Below are 25,360 nucleotides of genomic sequence, written 5' to 3' on the forward strand. Positions count from 1 at the left end.
CACATCAGCTCAATCAACTTTTATTCTGACACTCAAACACACAAACATTCACATGTCTGTAGACAGAAACAGGCCTGCATCCTTTTTTCTGTAGCTTCATGCAGATTTCCATCTTTTTCAACCCTGATATTAACAACAGCTCTTTCGGGTCAGGTAACTCAGACACACTGAATCACCGTCATTTCCTTAGTTTATTGTTTACCCTGAACTTCATGAGAACCATAACCTTCCTTTACCTTCACTAACTCGAGTGCTACCAATAACTTTGCTATGCTTATTATATACACAATTCATTTATATACAAGGTATTTTACTTTTGCTGTTGAAGGCGTACGTCTTCAAAGAGGCTGAAGATATGTGGTCAAAACATGTTGACGAGTGATGATGCATAAGGGATGGCACAGACAAGTTGATATATTGGCCATAAAGCTACATGTGATCTAATTTATGTACATTTAAGTCCAGGTGCACTTGTTTGAGTCCCAAAAACTATTCATGCGAGTTCTGCACTGCTGGAAAATCGACTGTAAACTCCAATCAAGTGATGGATGACGATGAAGGCAAAATATATTTACAATATTTCACAAAAAATCAAAGCAGGACTACACACAGAGGGACTGATGGAAAACATTTCCACAGGACCAGGCAGGTGTGTAACGATCTGCATCGAGTCAGCAAGCAGAACAACAGAATCTGACATCACAGTTACAAAAGGCAAGAGATATGGCTTCAATGACGTGTTTTCACAGCGCAAGAACATTTGGATACTTAGTTCTGAGATAGAGTTCAACACAACGTTTTGTTACTGCAGCTTCCTTTGCAGAAAACAAATTAAACATAAGATGCATAAATAAAACACCACGTGCATGTAGGCAAGTAAACATTTAGAGATGATTGTTGGATCACAAATGCTGTTCTTTCTAGACATGTCTTCATGTGAAGCTCATTTGGCAAAACCCAAAATAAATTAAGAAATATGCTGAAACACAATTTAAACTTCATTTTTTTGGATTCTGTCATTTCATCTAAAGTAACGCAGTGCAATAAACACATTTTCCTACATAAAGCCAATCCTCCATCTACTCTGTATTACTGTTCACCTCAGTAATAGACAAACAGTAGACGTCAGCTTATTGATACCGTCTTCAAAAATCATTCAGATATTTCACAATAGCTTCTCATGTCGGCTATTCTTTTTGTACAACACCCACAAATGTAAACAGAGACAGAACGACAACAATTTAAGGCAAACATTTTTTACAAGAGAACAATGGTTGGATAAAGGACGGGGGACTTAGACAGGTGGAGGAGCAGCAGCTCTATTTGGGGGGCAGCGGGTTGTCGGGGGTCGTTGGAGTCGCCAGCTCCTTGTAAAAGTTCTCAATCTGCTCCTTGTACATCTTCACCACCACCGGCCGCTTCAGCTTCATGGTCGGGCCTGTGGACGAAGGAATCTATTGTTAAAACACTTAAAAGAAGAGCATGTGGCTACTTAAAACTTTATTTTTTAACTGCATTCGTGTTTTAGTCTAAACCCAGCTGTAAGGATTCATGGTCAGAGTTGAGCACACAGAGATTTCAACACTCTTCTAAAATATTGGATGTAACATGTCAAATTAAAGTTTCCTCTGCAATTCTGATATAAAATAAACCTTTTGACTGTTGATTATAGATGCATAGATTAGTGACTAGAGCAAACCATATATAACAACAGTTTTTTTAAATGTGGTTTCCAACTTGGAAGCCATAAGATGATTATTGTGGTAGGAAAATAACAATACCTGAATAAAGACCACCTGTCCCCCCCGCCCCACTCACCCAGCTCTCCTCCTGGAAGTGAGAAATCCCGATCCAGAATGATCCACTTCTGAATGCGCTGAGCGTTGGAGCATGCTTTCTCGTTCACTCGGTTGATTCCCTCCTGAATGGCGGCGTGGACCAACCGGTCCCGCCCGCCTGAGACCTCAGAGACTCGCGTGGCGTTGCTGCCCAGCCGCCTGCAGAGCTCCACAGCCTGTGGAGTCAGCTCGTCCTCTGGCTCCCCCGAGTCTGCGTTCACCTGGCACTGGAGAGTCAAACATTTGAAAATGTTATTGCCGAACGTTTACATTACTTATCCATGCAGCTTAAAGTATTTTCACAATTGTTTAGCTACACAAGCATGCAGTTCTTTAATGCCCACTAGATGGCAGAATCTGAAAGGAAATCGATAATATGGCTGAGCTTCACTTTTAACAGATGATGCTTTGTTATCAGATAAGACTGATATATTGACTCTGATAAAAAAAAGGTGTAAAGATAGGATGTTTACGGGGCTTAGATACAGTGTTGCTGACTAGATACATCTTCAGTCTGTACCTGATACCTTTGACTGTGTTCAACAGCCTGTTACACCCTTTGTTATCTACAGGTTCTTTACTCACTACAGTGCCCTGCCGCCGTCTAGTTCAAATGTGATTAAAGCTCCAGAATCAGAATCAAGCTTGCTGTAAAGTCTACACCTGGAGCGAGATGTATAAAGCACACACATCCACAAAAAACATGTATTTGCCATTTCCCAAACATAAACGTATAAAAGTATGTGCACCTTACAGTAAAACATTGCTCAGGTTGTTTGAACAATAATTAAACCAATACAAATGGCTGTCCAAACAATGTTGTGTAAAAAGGAAAAAGTGCATTTGTAATTTGAACGGATATGATCATTTTATTTACACTTAAGCCATCAGTTCCCTGTCTATACGATCTTTTAAATTCATCCTTAAATATAAAGTCGTTTTTAAGGAGCTCTATAAAGTTTACATGATTAACTGTAGAGTTTAAAATAAGGATTGTGCACCCAGTTCCACAAATGATTAGGATTTAGAAAGAACCAGGCGTTTGGGTGGCTTCATAAATCAGTCTTTTACACATACAATGTTCTATGCATCGTGCCTCAGGTCTCAGTTTAAAGACTCACCTTAATGGTGAGCAGCATGGACAGAAACTTCTTCTTGTCTCCGATCAGCATGGCGTTACTAATGAGCGGCACAGCCTCTTTCACCGCATCCTCGATAGGAACCGGAGGGATGTTCTCGCCTCCTGCCGTGATGATCAGCTCTAAGAGTCAATACAAAGAAACACACAGGTTAAGTAACAGGCAGGTTTATTCATCAGAGACACATGAAAAATGTTCCTAAAGCTAACAGATATCACCATATGTAGTAAACAATACAAATACACTTGTTTGAGTGTTGTGAAGCTCTACAAGGAATATAGAATGTACCTTTGATTCTTCCAGTGATGAAGAGGAATCCGTTCTCGTCGTGCTTGCCCAGGTCACCTGAGTGCAGCCAGCCCTCTGCATCCAGAGCCTCCTCCGTCTTCTCGGCCATGTTGAGGTATCCCATGAAGACGTGACGGCCCCAGAAGCAGATCTCTCCGTTCCCCTCCTCGTCTTGGTTGTGCAGCTTCGTCTTGCACCCCGGGATCTCTTTACCACAGCTGCAACACATTCAACATTTTCATTTCACCACCATAGCATAACTTGTGGATTGGTTCTGTGTCAGATCTAGAAGTAAAACGTACCTGGTGATCTTGAAGGCCTCAGGGATGGAGATGGTGTGGGGCCCGGTGCTCTCACTCATGCCGTACAGCTCGAACAGAGGGATGTCCAGGCTGAGGAAGAACTCCAGGGTGTCTTTGGTGATGGGAGCAGCCCCCGTGTAGCACTTGGTGCAGCGGTCCAGGCCCAGAGCCTTACGCACCTTTTTGAACACTATCTTTTTGGCTAATTTATAGCTGAGCGGTGTGCGGCCAGCTGCTCCGCTTCTGAGGAGACAAAAAACACCAATGTGAGTGTTATGAGCCACGCCGACAGCATGTTTTTCCATCTATCACCATTATTGGGTCAAAAATACAGCTGTACTTGGCTCAGTACACCTGCTTAGCATCAGCATGTTAGCATTTAGCTCAAATCTCAGCCTCACAGAGTTTGTTTGTAGATGTTGTGTAATTACTTAAACAGGCTCACATTGTTATTCTCTATGGATGCCTAGATGCCCAAAAATGTCCTTTTACAATATTCTTATAATCACCATGTAGAGGGAAGCAATAACAACATATAAACGAAATACTTGACATAAGCTTGTTTAATAAAAGACTGTCATTTCATAACATGTACATACTGATTCATCTTGGTCAGATTAGTCTGCAGGCCGACATCTTTTGCCCAGACAGCAATTTTCCTGCGCACAGTGGAGGACTTGGCTCCCACAGACTTCATCTTCTCCTGCATCTTCTCCCAGACACGTGGGACCCCCATGAAGGCCGTGGGGCGCACTTCCTTCAAAGTATTTACCAGAGAGCCCTGCAACAAAAGAGAGTTTTACTCATAATGGCAAATGCAGTTCAAAGCTCACATCAAAATGAAAAAAGCATCATCAAATGAAATCAGCCACCACAACATTCTTTGGAGAACTACAATTATAATAATTATGAAAATATCATACACTAACACATATATACAGGGTTCCTGCAGGTTTCACCAACTCAAATTTAAGACTTTTTAAGACCTTTTTAAGACCACTTTGAATAGAATTTAAGACCTATTTCACGGCAAGAAAGTATGAAGGAAAATTGCTAGGAAAGAAGAAATACATCCCATAATTACTTACAAAGTAAATGTATTCATGTTCAACATAAGAACAATGACTGAACATAACAGCATACACAGAACTGTGTTAGCGTGTTAGACAAAAAGTGTGTATGTGTGTCTGTGTGCTTGTGTGTGTGTGTGAGAGAGCTTTTACTATAATGTTGCTTTTAAATACAGCTTTGAGGAGCAATACACTCTGAAAAAACGGATTTGAATATCACATTCTCTTCATTTAAACAAGCTTATTTCTTAAATTATACCAATTTATTATACTTGATATTACATTTTATACTGCTGTTTATACTATAAATTGTTATATTAAAGTATAAGCTTCCACTTTGTATAAATCCTATACCCTATATTATCTTATGTTAATGTCAAAATGTTGTTTTGCTCTAAATATAAGAAAACAGACAAACACTAAGGATCATTACATAATCATATATTATTTACTAAATGATGTATATAGAGATACTAGTGCTGTCAATTAATTAAAAAATTGAACCGTGTTCATCACTATAAAAATGTTTAAAAGTTTAATGTGTGAGAGAGTGACAAGAGCGATATTCAGAGCTTTCATCGTTGCTGTTGTATGATTGGTGTTTAACTACGGTATTTAGCGTCTACAGCACCTCCGCTTTTAGGGTTGACGTAGACCCAAACGTCGCCCGGAGGTCCCCCGGTGTTGTTGCGGGAGCTGCTGCACTAGCTAACACTGCACTAGCTAACGCTGCATTAGCAAAACAAATGCTAATTTTGTTTGCAAAAGGTGCAGCGGGCTTCAAACACGTTCCCTCTACTGGTTTCAACCAAGCACTAAATTCTTTTCCAACCAAATACGGTTGAACTTACACTTCCCCATATTTATTTGTAAGTAGATTCGAAGATACATGAGTTCCTGACTGCCGCTAGCTGAAGCTTGGTTGCTAGGTTACTAGCTGGGTGTTCTCCGATAAGGGGCCGGGGGAAACAAAGTTAGTTACGGGTTCCATGTTGATTTATTTCAATACAAATGGTTGGGGGGAACTGAAAGGCTCTTACCGTACTGGTTACTTTGCAGCCCGGACATTTCCCCAAAACACATTTAGACGCGATCGCAACCCAGAAGTACCTTTCAAATCCCATCATTTTTAAGACCTTTCTTATTTTTTTCGTCATATTTAAGACCTTTTTAAGGCCTTAAATTCAGATTATCAAATGTAAGACTTTTTAAGACTTTTTAAGACCCCGCGGGAACCCTGTACATAGGTCTACCCTCAGGATATGTTCATGAATTTGTAGAGGGGTTGATGATTTCATATTATGAAAATATCAACAACATACTGCATGTATGTTTTTGTATCAGCTGCTGATGCTTTCAAATACCCTGTTTTTCTTTATTAAAATATTGGTCTATATTCCAACAATTATCGTAAATCTCTGTGGTAAAAAACAAGCAATATATTTTGGCTTTTCATGCTTTTCACGTGCACTCTTCACCGTGTATAAACCCAAGTGATGTGTCTTACCTTTAGTGCATCTGGCTGAGCAAAATACGTGGCCCCCCCGACCCTCATGGTGACCCAGATGTCGACCATCTGAGCGGCGATGTGGCTGAGCGGCAGGTAGCTGACCACCACCTCCTGAGAGACGGTGGCGTCCTTCAGACGCACGTGGCGGCAGGTGGAGAGCGCCGTCCAGGTTATCTGAGGCAGGCAGAGAGGAAACAGTCCATATGAGGTTTGATATTGCTTTATGTATGGGAGGAAACATAGAGACACCGTTTCAATGAGATACAGATAGGTAAACAAAAACAACAGTGAATGTTTACGACCTATGTTTTACACCTTTTAGAAGTGAACTTTGGCAAGAATGAAATACGCGTATGAAACAAGTTTTAATTGGCAGTTGCCAAGCATCAAAATAAACTTAAACACTAAAATGTCCCTTTTTATAACGTTGTTCAATAAACAACTCAGTTATAACAGACGATGCAATAATGTATAAGCATCACTTTTGCAGCGGCTGGTTAGGATTTTTTTCGAACTACTTCCTAAAGTATAAATTGAAACATATTTTGTATTTAAATTGTAAAATAAATGTATTGGAGTAAAAACAACATTAAATGGAAATACTCAAAAGTACAACTCCCTTTAAAATGTGTCCTTAAGTAGAGCACTTGTGTAAATGTACTAAGGTTAAATTCCAACACTGGCTACAGCATGTAATCTGTTCACCTGGATTGTCTTGAACACACAGTACTAAACCTGACTAACGTGTAGTACTTGTAGTACTTTCATTTGTATGCGAATGTGTCAGCTGCGTCTGCACGGGTGTGTTTTTTCAAGTCGAAACACACTAGGCTCCTGTTACTCACGTTGTCGTGGCTCAGCATAACTCCTTTGGGCTGGCCGGTGGTGCCTGAGGTGTAGATGAGGGTGCAGCACTGGTTGGGCTTCTGGCTGGAGACGATGGCATCGAGGGGTGCGTCAGGCTCATCGCGGCCCAGCTCCATGAACTCGGCCCACTGCCGAACACAAACAGAATCACTTGGATGATGCTTCTTTAACCAAATAAATCTTTCCATGTTTGCCATGAGAAGATTCAGTGTTCTTACCGTGTACAGATTTGGTCTCTTCTCTTTAAGTGCATCTTTGTACTGGATAATGGCTTTCAAGTGTGGCAGCTTGTCTTCAATCTGTGAACAAATAGAATACAATCAAACACAGCCAGTAGTTTATTTATAATAACTGAGAGAAAATAGGAATAATAGTGCTACATTTTTCTAAAAAAAGTCAAATTAGGATGTAAAAGTAGTTGTGTCCTCCAAAGTGTATGCTGATTCTAAACAGGTTTACAGAAGGTAATATGTTGACAGGCAGATTCAAAACCCTTTGATGTTGAGTCAGATATAGATGTACAAAAAGTCATGCACAAAGGAAACTTGACTCAAAGAAATAACTTCATGGTTACAAAAACATTTAGCCATCTCTTAACTTGTCCTACATGACACATGGTTTGTACATCCGCATCTGACAGGTCGTTATACATTTTGTCACTCAATGTCTATACATTTGCAAAAGATGCTATCAACTCAAAATATTTTGTTATGGTTGACTCCAACAATGAATAGTGGCAGCAAAATGCCAATACCCCTACTGGAACAGGTACAACTACATTGTTGATATAAATATCCTGAATTGCTTTCTTTAATTCATAGTTCTCCACAGTATTGTATAGATAAGTTCTTCTGATCTCACCTGAAGGATCTTCTGCAGCTGTTTCTGGTTCTCCACCACTATGATATTGGCCTTGCAGTTTTCTGCTACATACTGGCATGCCTCAGGAGAGTTGGTGGTGTAGATGCCAACAGCGAACCCCCTGCAACAAACAAAAGGATTTTGTCAAATAAAATGTTACAGCACTCAATGGTTTAGGGCCAACATAGATTTATGATCTTCTGCTTCATTATAAACCTTGCAGATCTCTAAGTTTAATGCACCATATATCTGGAACAAACTCGCAGCAATGCTCGCTTTCTTAAAATTAAGCCTGAACGATTTTGTTTGCCGCTAAACAGGGATTCAACTAACTTTTATTTGTATTATCGATTTATTCGCAGACCATTTCAGATGGAGTCTTTCCAAGTTTTTCAGTGTCCAAATTGTTGTCTCTGAACGTCCCGTTTTCTCAGTTCAAAACCAAAAGATGATTAAGATATTTTCTGCCAAGTTTGCATGAAAAGAACGATCAACCGATTATTAAAATGCTTTTATAGTTGATTGACTAGTCAAATAATCATTGCATTTCTATACCGCACTGTAACTCTTATTCTAGGAAACGGCCTTAGGTTGTAGGTATTTGTCTCAAAGTGAGCCGTCTGGTTTCCTTTTTTGTTCTATTCTTAGTAAGACATTTAAAACAACCTGACCTTGCAGCATTTTTGTTGTTTTTTTAACCTGCAGCAAATGTGACTCGACTTCTCAGTTAGTAAAATTAACCTGGAATGTATGGCACTGGTTTGTCAAGTTAACTGCAGTTTCCATACATTCTTGTTACGCAGCAGCACTCAGCAGACGGTAGGCGTGGGAAACTGGAGAATAAACTCACAGTATCGGTTTGTGTATTGCATTTCTGCGTTCTTAGCACACAAGAGAAATGAAATGTACTCATCTGTTGTATAACCAGACCCATTTCATGCAATGAAATCTTATCTTAAATCGGGCAGCTGCCAGCATGACAACAACCCAATGTCCTGTCACAGATGTTTGGTGGTTTACCAGCTCAGCTGAGACTAATCTGCCCTTGACCAATTAATGTGTTCAGCTTTCCTAATTACTTGGAAATTATAGATTCTCAGATGGGAGTCAACATCCTAAATTGGGATCAATAAAGTACCATCTTATCTTATCTTATCTTATCTCCGGTTTAGCACGCTAAAGAAAGGCTTCTCTTTACTGTTGAGGCTGTTGATGCTGAATAATGACGCAATCACCACAGATAAGGTGTGTGTTATTACTTTTAGGTGGAAGAAGTACTGAAATCCTTATATATGGATGTTATATGTATATCACACATGTACAAACACACATGAGGATATGAGTATTTACAGCAAATAAACTGTCAAACTAAAGTTAAGTGAATGTATCTAGCTGCTGTCCAACAGTGCAGTCCATCAGCTTTCTGTTTGTTATTGTGCTGAAACCCATTAATAATGAATTGGTTGACATGTGAAGGCTCTGCTGAACTCACATTTCAAGTCTTGGATCACACCACTGTGTTTATGTGTGCATGTCCTCCATACCAGCGCTGAGTGAGGGAGCACTGCGCTCATCGCTTACACATTCAGAGTGAAGATGAAACTCACCCTGCCAGAATAGCTGCGATGTCAGAGATGAACCACTCGGCCGAGTTGAAGCCGAGGATTCCGACGCCGTGGTAGCGCTGCAAACCAAGCTGAACAAAAACAAACACTTTTTAAGTATAAATTAATGAATACATTGTTCTATATCCCTATAACTGTCTAGAGGGGGGGGAAGGCAATGTAAATATTGCTATTGTAAAATTATTTGTTCATGTTTTAGGATAAAACTTGACACTGTCCTGTGCAAGTTAAGAAGAAAACAATTATTTTCCTTAAACATTTAAAAAAGTAATAATACAATAAAATAGAAATGACTGATATCAGTCTAAACCGAACTTTGTTAAACTCTTGAAACCTTTGGACACAGTTTTGAGCTGCCAGTGGCAGATCAACTTTTCTCCAGACGGATCAGAGATCAGGAAGCACTTTGCAATGACAGGTGTTGCTATGGAAACAGATATACAGCCGAGTGTACACATGAGACTGCCAGAAATGGGAATCGATACCAAGGAGCTTTTTAAAATGACTCGTGTCTTTCACAACAGAGGGTACAATATGAGGCCTGACATCTGAAGCCCAACAGATCATGTTGCCATGTCACAGGGTCGGCATGTGTGGAGGTTCAGGTTCAGTTTAGTGTGTGTGCTTAAGTTCAGAGACAACGGTAGGTATGTCTGTGTCTGTGTGTGTGTCTGTGTGTCTGTGTGTGTGTGTGTGTGTGTCTGTGTGTGTGTGTGTGTGTACAATGCTGAGCCCGATTGCTAACAACTGTGTTGAGTCTCACGGTTAACAATAAAGCACTCTGTACTGTACGAAAACAGTCAAAGCTAATTTTCCCCCCCCCCCCGACTCCTTTGTGATGCGTCATGTGTTGCATAGACTGGCTGTACAAAACGAAATGTCGTCTGGTCTGATCGAAACAAAAGGGAGAATACACTTGCAGATACTACTGTGCTCACTTTAAAAAAGGTAGGGTAAAGGTTGTGCAATCGAGAATCACTCGATTGCACAATGAATTTTCTTTTGTTGAAATGAGACTTTGAGGAATTGCTCTAATTGAGCAACACCAATTTTTCCAGGATTGAACCTGACAGTGTAGACAACAAATCTAAAATAATAACCAAGAAAAGCAGAAATTCCTCCACTTTAAAAATCATTATGAGGAACAATGCTGTTGATTAACTAATCAATTAAATTGCTTTACTACCCAGAAAGCTGAATATATACATTCTTTGAGGCTAGGCAGTAAAATCAATAATGCTTCAGAACAGGAGTTGTTGGTGGTTTGTGCTGCTAATATTCTCCCAAAGATGATTGTAATGAAAACAAAAAAATGAATACGGTTCAGATGATTGTGTGACCCTCTCATATAAGACTATGATTTATATTAGATTCCTCAATGGTTACCTTAAGGAAGCTCTTGGCAGCGGTGCGGCAGGTCTGGTAGTATTCCTTGTAGTTCAGGCTCTTCTGCTGCTCGCCCTCCTTCCAGCTCAGAGCCTTATGGTCCCCAAAGCGCTCCACAGCTGAGGTGAACATCTGGTTGACGGTCAGAGGGGTCTCAGCAGCCAGGCCAGAGTCCCCCATCCTCAGTTTCACCTCAGCGTCGCCCTGAGACGTCCACAGGCCAGGCTCTCCTGCTGCGTGCACCTGCAGGGAGTTTGGGCGCTGGGTACTCACTGGATAAAAAACAAAAAAACAAAAGAATAAGCAAACAGTTGTCATGACATTTTCCCAGAAACGTACAGAACTGAATTCTCTGCTTTTCACCTAATATCCACGAGAGTTGTAACTGACACCCTGTGTAATACTTGTTGTGTTACAGTGGATGCCACACATCCTCTGGCTATCCTCAGGATACACAGCGATAAAAGATGGAAGCCATTACCTCTTGTTGGCTAGATAAAGATGTCTTAGAAACAGCGAGGTCAATAGTTCAGTATTTACCAACCGCAAAGGCTGTTAAGTGTTTTACAGAAAAACACTCTCTCAAATGAAAATGAAAATATTTTATTCAACTTTTCCTTTGACTTGTATTTGAGTGCCTTCATAAATTAAATGAATCATTATTATTAACAAAAACATGAATCAGATCATCATGCAGAATGTAAGCAGAGTCCATGTCAACCAAACTTTTTGAAAGAAAAGAAAGTCGATCACAGTTTGCAGAGGAACTTCCTGGTTCAACTCGCAGTCACATACAAGCCATGGTTGTTTGAACCCACAGTTTCCTGTGCACTGAGGGATTCTGAGAAACATCATAAGCGAGCTAACATTTTGTTGTACTTTGGTTTAGAGAATCCATTACACTTAAGTAAACACACTCTGAAAGAAAAGATAGTCAGTGACTGGACAGCGAGCAGGATGTTTTCAATAAACGATGGTGTGGCGACGGATGAACTAAATGATGGTGGATTTATGGCCAAACACACCCAGCTGTTATCAGTACAATTACTCTTTTCTTATGGACTCCACCAGCAGCACTGAAAATATGATTTTAGTGTATTACCCTGTAAACACCAACCACATTATAATCTATTCACCAGATGACCACAGACCCAAATTTGTCATGGTACAATTATGAAGCTTCTCGTAACTACACAACAAAGTCAAATATAAACTTAACAAATGTCATGGAATAAAAGGAACTAGTGCCAGGATTTTCCCTCAGTGACTTAGACAGAAAGGAATGTCAAAGTGCTAACAATGAAAAACTGGACAGGAAAAGGGAAGTGAAGTTTGTTGTGCCAAAGAATGTGCAGTTCGCTCACTTTGATTTGGCTCACTTCCTGAGGATAAAAGGTCAGAGGAGAATACACATCCACAAATGCTGACTTCAGCAACTAGAGCCAACACAGTGACTGAAGCCAAACTAGAAAATAGTAAGTTATTTATCTGTGTATAGCTTAACAAACTGCATTTGGCTGCACCACCCTCAGTTCATAGAGGGATGAAGAGTAAACACATTTAAGCTTCACTCATTAGCCCTCACCCGTTTGTGTGTTTGACGTCCGTCCAGCAGGGACCTCTGTCGTCTTGGTGCTGCTGGCGGCTTCATCATGTGCACTCATTTCCTCTTCCCTTTCCCCTGCGGACTCTTCCCCTGAAGACTCACTGAGGACAGGGAAAGGAAAATATATTAGCCACTTAGCACAGAGGGAGAGTTGATTGTCATACCCTGGGGGAAATCCAGAGACAGAAATCGAAACCTGCTCTGAGGCAAGCATCTGTGGCTCCAAACACAAACTGAAAATATATATTTAACCTTCATGTCACAATAATATTCTCAAAGTAAAATGATATCTCTATTGCATTACATTAAAGCTTCAAAAGCGGTAAAACCACCGTGATTACAGTGGCGGGACAGTAATCCTACACACAAGGAGACTGCACAATAACTAACATTATGTGCATTACTACTGAGAGCTGGAGCTCCACCCTGGGTGGTGTAATTAGCTCTTATCTGCATTTAAAATCTTAGTGAAAGGCAAGGATGCTTGTGCAAATAGAGAACAACGAGCTATTATGAAAGCATGCCAAACCTCCTCATTCATCCTTTACATGGGAGCACCTTCACACCATCACATATTTCTGTGAGCAGCTGAGCAAAAGCTGATATTAACATTTTGAACTTTTTCACTGAATAACTTTTAGAGGAAAGATAAACATCATTCAATTATGAAAAATAATGAATAGAGCAGAATCTGTTTGTTCTTCTTCCCATTTTTGTTCATCACGTGACCCCTTATATTTTCTTCTAACACCAAGTCAGAGAACCTAAGCTCATGATCAGGTAGTGTCAAGATGTGGACGTACTTTGCTGTATCCACAATGCCGTCGAGGGAGGCTGCACAGGAGGACTCGAGGAAACCGCCCGCTCTGTGAGGCTCCGTCACGGCTTCAGACATGGCGGGGGGCTCACACACTGTCACTGTGAGGAGAGAGGAGGGGCTGGTTAGCTGCTGTACTCTATATGAGACAGGCACAACATCAATTATGGCTGTTACAGGGGATAACTTCAGTACAAGCTACATACTGTATACAACAAGACAAAAACTAAATGTATGCTTTGGAAAGACATATCCAATTGGTTGCTGACTAGGTATTTTGACAATCCACTTCCAGCTTTAATTTAGTACAACTATGATAACCAAAGTTTGTTTATTTTTTGCACATTATTATTTAATGTGTTTGTTTTTATAATGGCGAGGCCTCTTTGTAGCATGCATCTAATTCATGTGACAAAACACACATGAACAGATTCATTATGTCACTATTTTCAGAGAATCAAATGACTAGGAACTAAATCGTTTGTTGTCAACTATTGACTAACATGTCTTAGAATGTGTTGAAATGACAAGTACATGTATTGACATAACTGATATAAGGACAAGAATCACAATATCAGGGTAAGTTTTCCTTTTTTTAACTTTAGGAAAACTAGACACACTCTTTTGAGAAGATACCTAATGACCGAAAAAATAAAATGACAACATTACTCCCCTAATTGCGAGACAGTCACGCCAATGTGTGGCAGCCGATAGCTTTTAGTTCACAGAAGACTCACACCTGAGTGATGTTGGCAGCAGGTCTTCTTGGGGAGGTTTCGTGTGTTTTGGTTATGAGACATAAAATACTTGTGTAAATATTGTGATGGTGACTGACTAGTGCCCTGTACTACGAAGCCGGATAACTCTGGGTTTCCGGTCCTACGATGCTGGTTCACTTCTTACCGGGGTAGATCTCCATGGTAACTAGTGCTGAACACCAAACCTGCTCCGTAGCAATTAATAGAATATCCCCTCCCATCTTCAGAGCAATCTGACTATTATAACATTAGCGTTAAGAAAGCTTACTTAAATATCTGCCACAACATAAGTAACCGGATCAAAGTAACATTATGTAGCCTACTACAGTCCCCGACACTGTGAGTGCAGACCTCGATGTGTCCCATTATCATTCATATCACATCATCAATCACAACATATCACATCATAATGTATCATATATTTCCTTATCTGTGTCAGCTGTTTGAGCCGTATCTGGCCGTGCAACACTTACATTGTCACATACTGTAGGCAGAAGCATTATTTAAAACACGTTAAGTTGACGAAACACTCGAGTCAAATGTAATTAAAGTCAGATCCACTCGTGTTTTAGATGGGGTGCTAGTGATATCATAAAACTGTTAATGTACGAATTCAAACACTTTTTATTTTTACCAGCTGTTCTGTATTCACCTTGCAGGTACAACTATGTTGCTTTTATCCAGGATAAAAGCGTTTAAGTCATGGATGTTTAAAGTTTAACTTCTTCATATTCGTCTAATATTATAGTTTACTTTTCATTCAGGAAGTATGACACTGCGCTGTCAGTACGCTTGTCCATGTTTGTGATTGTTCAAATGTTGCTAACCCCATCACTCTGATTGGCTGTTCAGCTAGCGAATCAGTGCATGAGAAGCGAAACGGAAGTGAGGGACCCAAACAAACTATTAAGAAGGCAAATCTGAGATTTCATTTAACTCCAGCTCTCGACACAGGTTCGGGAAAGCCCCATGAGCTTCTCGCTGTAGAGTGAAAATGGAACACACACACGCTATTTGTTGTTTGTTTATATCACGCAGTCTGTTCTTCTTCTCTCGGTTATCACGCAGTCTGTCTTCTGGTTGTTGCCTCTTTTGAATGACGAATACACACTACCGACGCCTGCTGGTAAGGAGAGTTATTGCCACTCACGCATGCGCAGTTCATACGTGCAACTTGGCCGTCGGCTGAAGTCTTTGCGGTGTGTTCCAGTGCGAAACATGGCCAAGACGCAGGAGACGCGAGGTGACACAACAGTCGGGTCCGTCTGTGTCAGTTCCTTGGTGTCAGCTTGGTGTGTCCCTGCCTTAACTGACACCAAAGAACACGTCCCGACGGACCCGACTGTTGTGTTGCCTCACGTCTCCTGCGTCTTGGCCAAAAAGTCGCACTGGAACCATAGACTGTATATATAAAGACTGGAACACACCGCAAAGACTTCAGCCGACGGCCAAGTAGCACGTACGCACGCACGCACTGTGCATGCGTGAGTGGCAATAACTCTCTTTACCAGCAGGCGGCGGTAGTGTGTATTCGTCATTCAAAAGAGGCAACCGGAAGACAGACTGCGTGATATATACAAACTTCAGCTCTCTGAAGCAGAAATAAACTATTTAAGCATTGTGGCTGGCAACCTTAAAGTACTGCTGCTACCACATTCCATGCATCAGTAATTATAATCCGAGATTATATTGTAACGTTCCACAATAGGAGTCGGAAACAGGCTTAATAGCTCCTTTGGTAGCATACAAATACAGGTTCATAGGTTAAAGGTTACAGGCCGCAGGTTCAAGTCACTCTAGGGCCCTTTCTCATTTCACTAATTTCCCCTCTTCGACTCCTCGAATCCTTGATCCTCCGGTAGTGACCCGGAAATGGATTTCAGCGCGCCATGTTGAAGGACATCCAATTTCTCTAAATGCACTTCGAAGACCGAGGAGGCTCTCTGGAGTAGCTATAATCGAGGATACACTGATGGGTCCTCCGGGCCAGTCCGCGGATCCTCCGCGGATGTATTTCCGGCAACAGAGATGTTTAAAAGAGTCGTGGCGCACGGCCGGACTTATCTCAGCCAATGACAACTGCATGCATCCCCTGGATATGATTTTATTAACTGCTTTCATCGCGACGCGATGTTTCCGGTGAGAACAGCTGTGAGGTCCGTGCAGAAAGCAGAGCAGTGTGTATAATATATATATCACTCAGTATAACAGGCCTACATTACTTTCTTTATTTGTATGCTTTAGTAGATATCTACAAACCATTTAGTTAGTAATAAAATACACAATGGCTGTATCCTGATATATATGATATGCTTTAGGAGCTGTAGGTGCGTGTGGTACAGTGTGTGTGTGTGCGTTAGGGCTGCACAATATTGGAAAAAACTGACATTGCGATTTCCCCCCCCCTGCGATATATATTGCGATAGGAAAACATACAGGAATTGAAGAAAAGACCGTTTTTTTTCCCGCAAACCATCCTTTCTTGAACTTTAATGCTATACAATTGGTATTTTTTTAACTATATTTAACCGGATGAAGGATTTTAGTCACGGTCGGACATCTGGATCTTACGTTATCAGAGCAACAAGCTTAGCTAGCTCGGTTAGCAGCGCCGAACTGCCCTGGAGAGACACATGAAAACTACTTTATTCAGTGTTTTTACCTTTAATCACCGGGTCCGTTTGCTTTGGAGATTTGATTGTGATTGGTGGTTTGCTGTGCATGCAGAGCCTGCATGTCACTCACTCAAGTACCCCTGACATGAGAGCCGCGCACGTTTTTCTTTTGTAGCAAGCAAAAATTAAATCGCACGTCCTGCGATTATCGTCACGACATGATATATCGTGCAGCCCTAGTGTGCGTAGATGCAGCGGACAGACAGGTCTCAGTTGGTTTGGTGTCCTATGCTTACTTTTAATACTTGTAAATAAAGCTTTTGGCCCGTAATTTCTCAGCCAATTGGAGTGATTTATTTTGCCGACAGCCTCTGCTACCGATTCACCATGTTCAATCGGGGGCGGAAGGTGTCGGCACGGCCGAAAAGACATGACGGTGCGGGACACACCAATCTGAGTAGGGAGACAGGACGCTCATCGACGGCCAGACATCTATCAACGGGCGAAATCGGCTTGGTGTGTCAGGGCCTTTAGGGTTAGTTAAGCCAGATAACTCAAACATATCCAGGGTATGTTGAACTGGATTCGTAGTACAGGGCACTGCTGAGATCATATAAAAATAAGGAAGAACTGTAATGCGCACAACTGCTGACATGTTTTCCACCTTTATAGCCGACTTTATGGGCTGCTAAACAAACATTGTATTTGCTTTTACTACGACTGCTCTGTTGACAGAATTTGGTTGTGTGGCAACAGTGTGGGAAACATATGGAGCTGTGGAAAGTGAAAAATCCTGCTACAGATAACATTGTCCTGCTGTCAACAATACACCCAATGTTTACATTGCTCCACCCTCTCAAAATCCAATGAAAGCTTTATATATATATGAAAATAAAAAATACATGAGGGTCAACAGTTTTTTTCCTATCAATCAACTTGCATTAATAAGGCTGCAACAGCATCTTGAAAGGGAATGGGTTCCATTTTAAGAAAGTAGTTTTCTGCATTGGCCATTACCTCATCACAGGACACATGTCAAAGCCTCCAAACAATAAAGCATCACCACTCGGCCACCATAAAACCCACACCTCCATGGCGCTCATTCAAGCCCCTCTGTTTGCTAACACAGGTCCGAGCTGCTGCTGTTATGTTTATTTTAGCAGTCTGAAAACACATACCAGCGGCTTCGTCTGCCTATTGTGACGGCAGCCTATCATGACTCTCCTGTCAGGGACAATTGGGCTCCAGAGAGGTCAGAGAGCAGGAACCAAAATATTTTCCATCACGCAACGACGCCTTCCGATACATAACTACAAAAACAGACCAACTCACCATGAGCGAATTGTGCCTAAAATGGCCGAAATACTACCGTTCCTGAAATTCTGGATCTTGATGGATCAGCAGGCCTCCACTCAAGCTGTCATCACTGTTGTAAAAGAAAATCAATCCTACTCAAGTCATGTGACAGTGGCCAGCTGACCCCGAAGAGGCTTTGTTAATGAGTCCTACATACGGAGGCCACAAGGTCTTTCGGCCCAGGGGACATATGTCACCGGGGGATCTCTCACCATCTATGCTATTTCTATTTGGCCTTCCAATGCAGCTGCAGATACCTCAAAGACACAGCTGTAATAGCAGTATTAAAGATAGTTTAGTTTAAGGTGGAGGCAGGCGGATATGTGACCTTGGGTGTGGTATGGGCAGAGAGATATCCAAAAAATCCCCTCCTCCTCCTCGTATGTCTTTAGGATGCGTCTGTTTTGTCTTCATGCATGGGGTTGAAGGAATGAGATGGGTGAGGGGCCAGACAATGATCTTAAGTAAAGGTTCAGTCACTTTAGACTACTTTAGCCTCAAACATCAGACCTGGAAAGGCCCCAAGGCTGTTTCTTATTTCCGCAAAACACTGTGTCCATTTTAGTCCAATGTGCCGTTGTTCACATAAACTCATCACGTTTAGATCACCAATTAGGCCGAGATGCATTCTTCTGATTTATCTACGGTGTGATCACCCCCTGCATCTTTTCAGGCAGTGACACATGCCTTACAACATTAATCATATGTCCTCAAGGGTTACTGAGCAACTTATCCAGGATTGCTCAAAAATAAACCTCATGCCTTGTGATGTAACTATCATTTTCAGAATTGTTGTAATCCATTTCTGGTAAAGATGTGGTTTACCGATAGAGAAACGTTTGTGGGCTTCCGCTAAACTTTCCTGCTTCCCAATTGACCTTGGTTTTGCTTAGACTTGTGGGTTTTTTTTCAGTAAAGTTTAATTTGCCAATCAACTGATATTTAGATTTTGAATATGCAATGACATAAAAGTTAAAGCACGTTACCATGGGGAAGCTGGAACAAGCAATATTTTGGGGACAAATGACACATTGGTTGTTTGTTTTTTTAGAGCCAAAATATCTGTCGTAAACATATCCATATTATTTGTTGCGTTTTATTAATTTTCAGCACAGTTAACGACCAGGATTAATTGTCTGAAAGATTAAGCCCTCTGTACACTGACATCATTAATGCAACCGCATTCATGCAATCGGGACAGGATTAGAAATGTAGAGCAGAGTCGTGCACAACAGCAGCTGTTGATTCAGAAAGAGAAAATGCAACAGTTTGAACACCACTTGTTTCATTATCGATTGGTGTAAAAGAGTGCCTTGTTAATTTAGAAATCAGACAACTATCACGACCCAGACTTAAGACTAAAACCTGAATGTTAAAAAAGGGTCTCTCCACAACACAATAACACCATGCCTGCAAACTTCAGTTTGGTTAATCCCCTGTCAAACACAACAGACACAAACCCACCCCTCCCTTTTGTTGTGTCTCTTTTCTCATGCATAGTCTCCCCTTGTTCAAGATAACAGCCATCTCCCCTTGACTGTCTTAACCTAATGTCACCCAAAACACAAGAGAGATGAACAGATTTCTGTCAATACATCCTCTGATCGATCTGCATCCTGGGCCAGCTGCTGCCTCTCAACAGACCCCAGCAGAGCACTTCAAGACTGGGCTTAATCTTCAGCATCCTCACTACACAGCTACCAGTCAACTTTTTTGATCCGGTTTCAAATATTTGTGAGCCAATGCAAACATTTTTATATAAAAAAATAAAGAAGGGAAAGGCTTTAAAGGCATCCCTTTAACAATAATGGTCATCTGGCAGATTTAAAACAGATCTGCAGGGTTACACCCTTTTACAGGAGACCATATGTTCACATGTTGCAGAGACACACAATTCACTTCTCATTTTCTATTAACATTACCAGATTACATATTGTATTAAATGGTGTATTAAGCTTTGACATTCATGCTCAAAAAAGGCAAAAAAAGTACCTCTTTCATTGAAACTGTTAAGGGAATACCACAGGCAATTACTAGGGGAAACCACACATATGGCATTAAAGCTAAATAAAATAAAAATAAATTAACTGATAATAATATATATACGCAATTGTAGTATCATGCATGAAACCTACATATTGGCAGGCTGTTAACTCAGGCATCATCACCAACCGGTTTCTAACCAAACCTGATCAGACTGAGTGAAAGCTGAGCTAAGGAGGGCTACTGCTACATCACATCTCCATTAAATAAAAACAAATACATAGAGCTACTCACATTGCATTGTTGGAAATATTGTTTTCCCCTGGTTTGTATTTCAGGTTTTCCCTGGAATGGTCCACTTTTCCCTTTAGATAAATGAGTTCTGGTCCTAAACAATCGCGCACACAAACACGGCGACAGACCACTGTTTCTACAACTCCAGCAGCATATCATTCATTTTCAAACACCAGCCGGCTTGTTTGACCCCACCCCCTGAAAACCCCACCCAGCCCAGAGTAGACGGCTTCCTCCAGACACACACCCCTCCCTCCTCCATCATCCCAAACCAACCTGATTGGCTGAAACTGCTCACCCCACACAAGATCCATTTTCCATATAAGGCCACGCAAGGCAAATGAAAAAGGTGGAGGGGGGGGGAGTGGAGGACTCTCTCGCACACACACTACACAGATGATGCTATGAAACTCTAACACCATCCCCCTATGGAGATACTCCCCGCACATACACACTTTCACATACTTAAACACGTTGCAGGCGCAGCTATGCTGGGTTACTCTCGGACAAGCTGTAACTCCGGTTTCTGAGGGCAGATTGCAGCTGTGCTACTTTTTCACTTTTTGACCTTTCATTGGTGGAAATCATTTCTGTGCACAATGCAAAGACGCCCACTCGTTGACCTACATTCATACACATATTACACATTTATCTCCCACCTCCTTTGCATAATTCCTCAATTTTAAGACATTTGTAATTGGTTTTGGCTGCAAATATGGATCATTTACGATTTATAATCATCAAGAGATTATGTTCTTGATTGATGGACTTGTTTTGTCTATCAAGATGTAAAATAAACGCTATAGTTACTTTACAAACTCAATATATGATGAACTCCAACTAGAATATGGAGCAAATAATGTTAAACATTATATTAACTTATATTACATGCTTAATCAATTAGTGGATTAACAGAACTTTTTAGCAAATCCTTCTCATCAATTCTAAAGCAAGAATGTCTAACGGCTTTTAAAATAAGGGGATATGCAACTACAAAATAATGTATGCATCAGCAGGGATAATCAATTGATTTTTAACAATGTAACAGTCACAGGGGCTTTTTTTTTTTACTATTGAGTACTTCTTATATTTTATGTTCTATTTACATTTGTATTTAGCTAATAATAATTGTATTAGTGACATTTCCAAAGCAGTACTTTTACTGCATGTTGTACTTGCTCCATTGCTGAAATATAGATCACACACCAGATGCCAAAGCTTCTTATCAAAATACAAACTGGGATCAATGCATTGCAGCAGTTTTCCATATACCTGAACCTCTTCTGACAGACTGACTTTCTCAACATTGTGACAACATTACTCTTAACAATGTTTGCAAACCGGATTTGAAACCTTTGGCTGAAAATCAAAGCTGTCAGCCCAATTACACTTAACAAGCCAATCGTGTTTGTCTAGTTATTTTGAGCAATGACCTGATATACAGGCTGCTTAACAAAGACAGCAGCTCAAGAGAGGAAACGACTGCAGCATGAGGAACATTAGTTTAAGGAACCCAATACCCACATCATAAATGGGTTTGCTGTAGGCAAACATTACTATTAAAAATAAATAAAGGAGTGACAACGTAAACATTACTACTTGCAAACGTGCTGGCCTCTGTGAAGTTTGGGTGGAGACTCACAGCCAATTAGACATCACATTTCAAATTCTTGTGTGTACTACCAAATTAAAGTAAGTTGCCATTTATAGCACAGTAAAAATCCTTTCAGAAATACACAAGCAACACTTACGGTAAACAAATAACCACTGTCATTGCTGGTGGATTAACCTAAAAGGAATTTCCTTTACAATATTTCCCCCCAACTCCCACCTCTAACGTTCAAAAGGTCAAATACGTGACAGAGAGCACGTTTCTGCTCAATCTTATTTCCTGATTGAGAAATAACTCCAATATGGCTTATGTGAAAGATGACTTTTTACATTTAACCTAACAACAAAATGTTTCTAATGACAGATGAAAGCTATTTCAATAGAAATAACTTGGTTGTATTTTATTGCCAGTCTTATTGTTTAAGTCTTATCTTGTTCTTTAAATATCTGTTTATACATTTTCTTTGTTTGTAGCATTGAGCAGCAGGTACAACTGCATTTCATATGCAATTCTGTATTGTATAATGACTATAGGGTGACACGACGTTAAAAAAAAAAATCCAGAAAAAAGGTAATTCACATAACACTCTGCAATAGGAATAAATTGCATCTGTATATGCACAAGACATCAATTGAAGCATGCTTCAGAATAAAAAGATTATCTTATTATTTTCTTGTGCCTACTTTTTATGATAAGTCTAAAAATATTCCACGTGTCTAGATGTTGTCATCACTGCTCTATAGAAAGATCAGTCTCAGCCAATTGCCATGAGAGACGAAAATGCAGATCCACCACACCACAGCATCACATGACATCCAGAGGCGGAGTACTCATGCGCAAGCGCTAAAATGCTGCAGGATGCGTTTAGTGCTGATGCACCCTGCACTGAGGTTACTGTCGGTCAGTGACATCCTCTCTCAGCCCTCACTCTGCAGAGGCACTGCTGTGAATAGACGCTATTTTATCAAATGTCAAAATCCAATGATGCAACATTAAACATTTACACTAGTAAGATCAAAAGTATTCTATTGCGCTAAGATTTCTTATCTTTGTTATATAAAAAGATAAGTCTGTCCTAATGTTAAGTGTTCAAAAAAAGACCTTTTAATTTATAGAAAACCACCACATTTTAACAGCAATTATTAGGCTTATAACCTTTAGCACTAAAGTAAAATGACAAGGGACATTTATGTTTGTTGTTATTTAGATGGATTCTTTCAGTGTTTTATTTACAAGTCCTTTATATCATTGGATAATCTCATTAGAGCATGTTATGAGTAGGTTAAGGTTGAAATTGGTTTTTAAGCATAGGCCTATTTGATAGAACGTATAATCCATAACGCAAACAATTGATCAGATGCAAAACATTGATCAGATGTTTGAATATACATTTAAACTAAGGTTTAAAATTACTAGTACATTTTATCTAAAATGTAGAGTAGAAGTATAAAGTAACAGAAGAATACTGCTAAAACCAAATGAATTTGCGTACACTTACTTACTGTAGTTCTCACCACTGGAGATGAAATGCAGTCTTTGTAAAACAATAGCAGGTGCGTTTATAAAACAATATAGCAAGACTGCATTAGTTTGATATCTGTAAAGATATTTCTAATGAATTACATTTAAAATGTATAAAACACACATCATGCAAGCAGGCAAATACTGCATGTGACATTTTGTAACACCAGAGAGGGACTCATTCTGTCTGTATGCATATCTCCAATACATATTTTACGACTTTTTTCTGATCAAGATAACAAAAGCCAGTTTGTACAGTACTGCAGTAGAGTTGTGTTGAGTATTGTCTGTCTGCATATTTATCTTGACATTTCACATTTTTTAAAACACGTGTCAATATTTATTTCAACAAATATAAATATCCAATTCACACTTGATAATCATCTTTAACAAATGTTTATATTAATTCTCTTCATACAAGAGTTTTAAATAAAGTTCAGATGAAAAGATTTGAAATGTATTGATAAAAATCAAGGATACAAATTACTACAAGGACAATCACACTTTAAAAGATTATATTCTAAAAGATCCAATAAAACTACAGCTCCCAGAAGTCTTTAATAGCTAAGACTCATGGCACATATAGTGCTAATCAAATTATTTATTTTTTTATCTTGAGAAAAATGGGATGTGTTCAAATGTAACCATCTAGTACAGTATTAAGAAAATACATAGCTTAGACGATTGGCAGAAACTTCAATAATATGTGTCAATGTTTGTGTTTTTAAAGATCTCTGAAGATGCTAGCGGAGCAGATGCTAACCTAGCTAGCCAAGGGGCGGGGATTACCTCCGTAGACCTGCCGTTGGTGCTGCACGCGGCTCCGCTATTGGTTGGGTATCGTTGAATACGCTTCCCGGAAAAATTGACAACATTTTGAGCATGGACGTATAAGGAAAAGTTACTTTTAAGTCAAGAAATATGAATAAAGTGTAAATATACCTTCGTTAACCTTGTAGTCATTCGCATGTTTTACGTTGAACTCCCGTGTGAGGATTTCCTTTTCAACTTATTCAAGTGAAGCGGTTTCGCGGCGTGGTAACGTTAGAAACTTAAACAGCTTTAATACACACAACACTAATTAGCTTGACATGAACTGCCTCATACAAACAATAGCGTATACAGACAACGTCACTTATGCCACGGATACTGATGTTAAAATAAATGAGGTTAATGGTATTGCCTTAAATCATACGGCATGACTTACCCACGAATATGTTCACAATGTTGACAGAATGTTGACAGTGCCTGTCCTTTCCTGCATGTGAGTGTCAGCAGCTTGTGAGCGCCTCTCTTCACTGGCAGAAAGTCACATTCAGGGCGAGCTGAGCTGCTGCTCGATGGCACCTGTTGGAGACAGCTGTCACTTTTATAGCTTCAGACAACAAACAGTGGACATTTCCCCTGCATTTCATGTGAAGTATAGCCTACCGGATACTGTGGGCGCTGTGTGGAGTCAAAGCTCTTGTAATATACAAAGTAAAAACAACGTGGGCATTCGGATATATGGGAAAACTATAGGCTGTGGTCAGGAATGTGTGAATACTCTCTCGTGGCTGCTTCAATTCACAACAAAGTTTTCTAAATGATTAACGTTTTAATTCTTCCCTGCTATGGAAATATTAATTGAACATTGTTTTTTCAAAAACATATTAAGGAAAAAGAGGTTTGTTTTCTTTCGAAAATATATTGCATTGATAGTATCCAGTGAAAATCAGAACAAGCTTTTTTCAAACTAAATATAAACTAGACTTGATACATTTTGTGTTTTTGTACGAGATGTGGTGATATTTGAGTTGATCTATTCTGTAGCCTGGTAATAATCCCTGATATTATACAGTTACTTCCAAGAAAAAGTGTAACTGTAGACAGAAAATATGTAATGTTTAAAATAGGATAGTCTTTGATATTT

The 25,360-nt window shown here is 40.0% G+C and overlaps 1 protein-coding gene across 2 annotated transcripts; it reads right to left on the reverse strand.

The window, feature by feature from the left end:
• acsbg2 (acyl-CoA synthetase bubblegum family member 2) lies at positions 1 to 24,810 on the reverse strand. Of its 2 annotated transcripts, none has more exons than XM_034146945.1 (15): positions 24,656 to 24,810; positions 13,296 to 13,410; positions 12,472 to 12,593; positions 10,887 to 11,158; positions 9,483 to 9,571; positions 7,876 to 7,996; positions 7,233 to 7,313; positions 6,993 to 7,142; positions 6,145 to 6,321; positions 4,167 to 4,348; positions 3,568 to 3,810; positions 3,266 to 3,483; positions 2,960 to 3,099; positions 1,819 to 2,065; positions 1 to 1,438 (listed from the first exon to the last, which is right to left on the reverse strand). In XM_034146945.1, the coding sequence occupies exons 2-15, from the start codon at positions 13,385 to 13,387 to the stop codon at positions 1,320 to 1,322; spliced, it is 2,253 nt and encodes a 750-aa protein (XP_034002836.1). In that variant the 5' UTR covers positions 13,388 to 13,410; positions 24,656 to 24,810; the 3' UTR covers positions 1 to 1,319. The 2 variants fall into 2 exon arrangements, with proteins under 2 accessions (XP_034002836.1, XP_034002835.1); XM_034146944.1 differs by lacking the exon at positions 24,656 to 24,810 and adding an exon at positions 20,316 to 20,500.
• Positions 24,811 to 25,360: the final 550 nt, after the last annotated feature.

This window comes from Trematomus bernacchii, unplaced genomic scaffold (genome assembly GCF_902827165.1).
Source record: "Trematomus bernacchii unplaced genomic scaffold, fTreBer1.1, whole genome shotgun sequence".
Classification (NCBI taxonomy): domain Eukaryota; kingdom Metazoa; phylum Chordata; class Actinopteri; order Perciformes; family Nototheniidae; genus Trematomus; species Trematomus bernacchii.

Bases quoted from the DNA above. Each gene is read 5' to 3' on its own strand.
- acsbg2 (XM_034146944.1), bottom strand. The intron at 12,594-13,295 runs GTACGTCCACAT...CCCTGTCCTCAG, and splicing joins GGCATTGTGGATACAGCAAA to TGAGTCTTCAGGGGAAGAGT. The intron at 9,572-10,886 runs GTAACCATTGAG...GTTTTTGTTCAG, and splicing joins CTGCCAAGAGCTTCCTTAAG to CTTGGTTTGCAGCGCTACCA.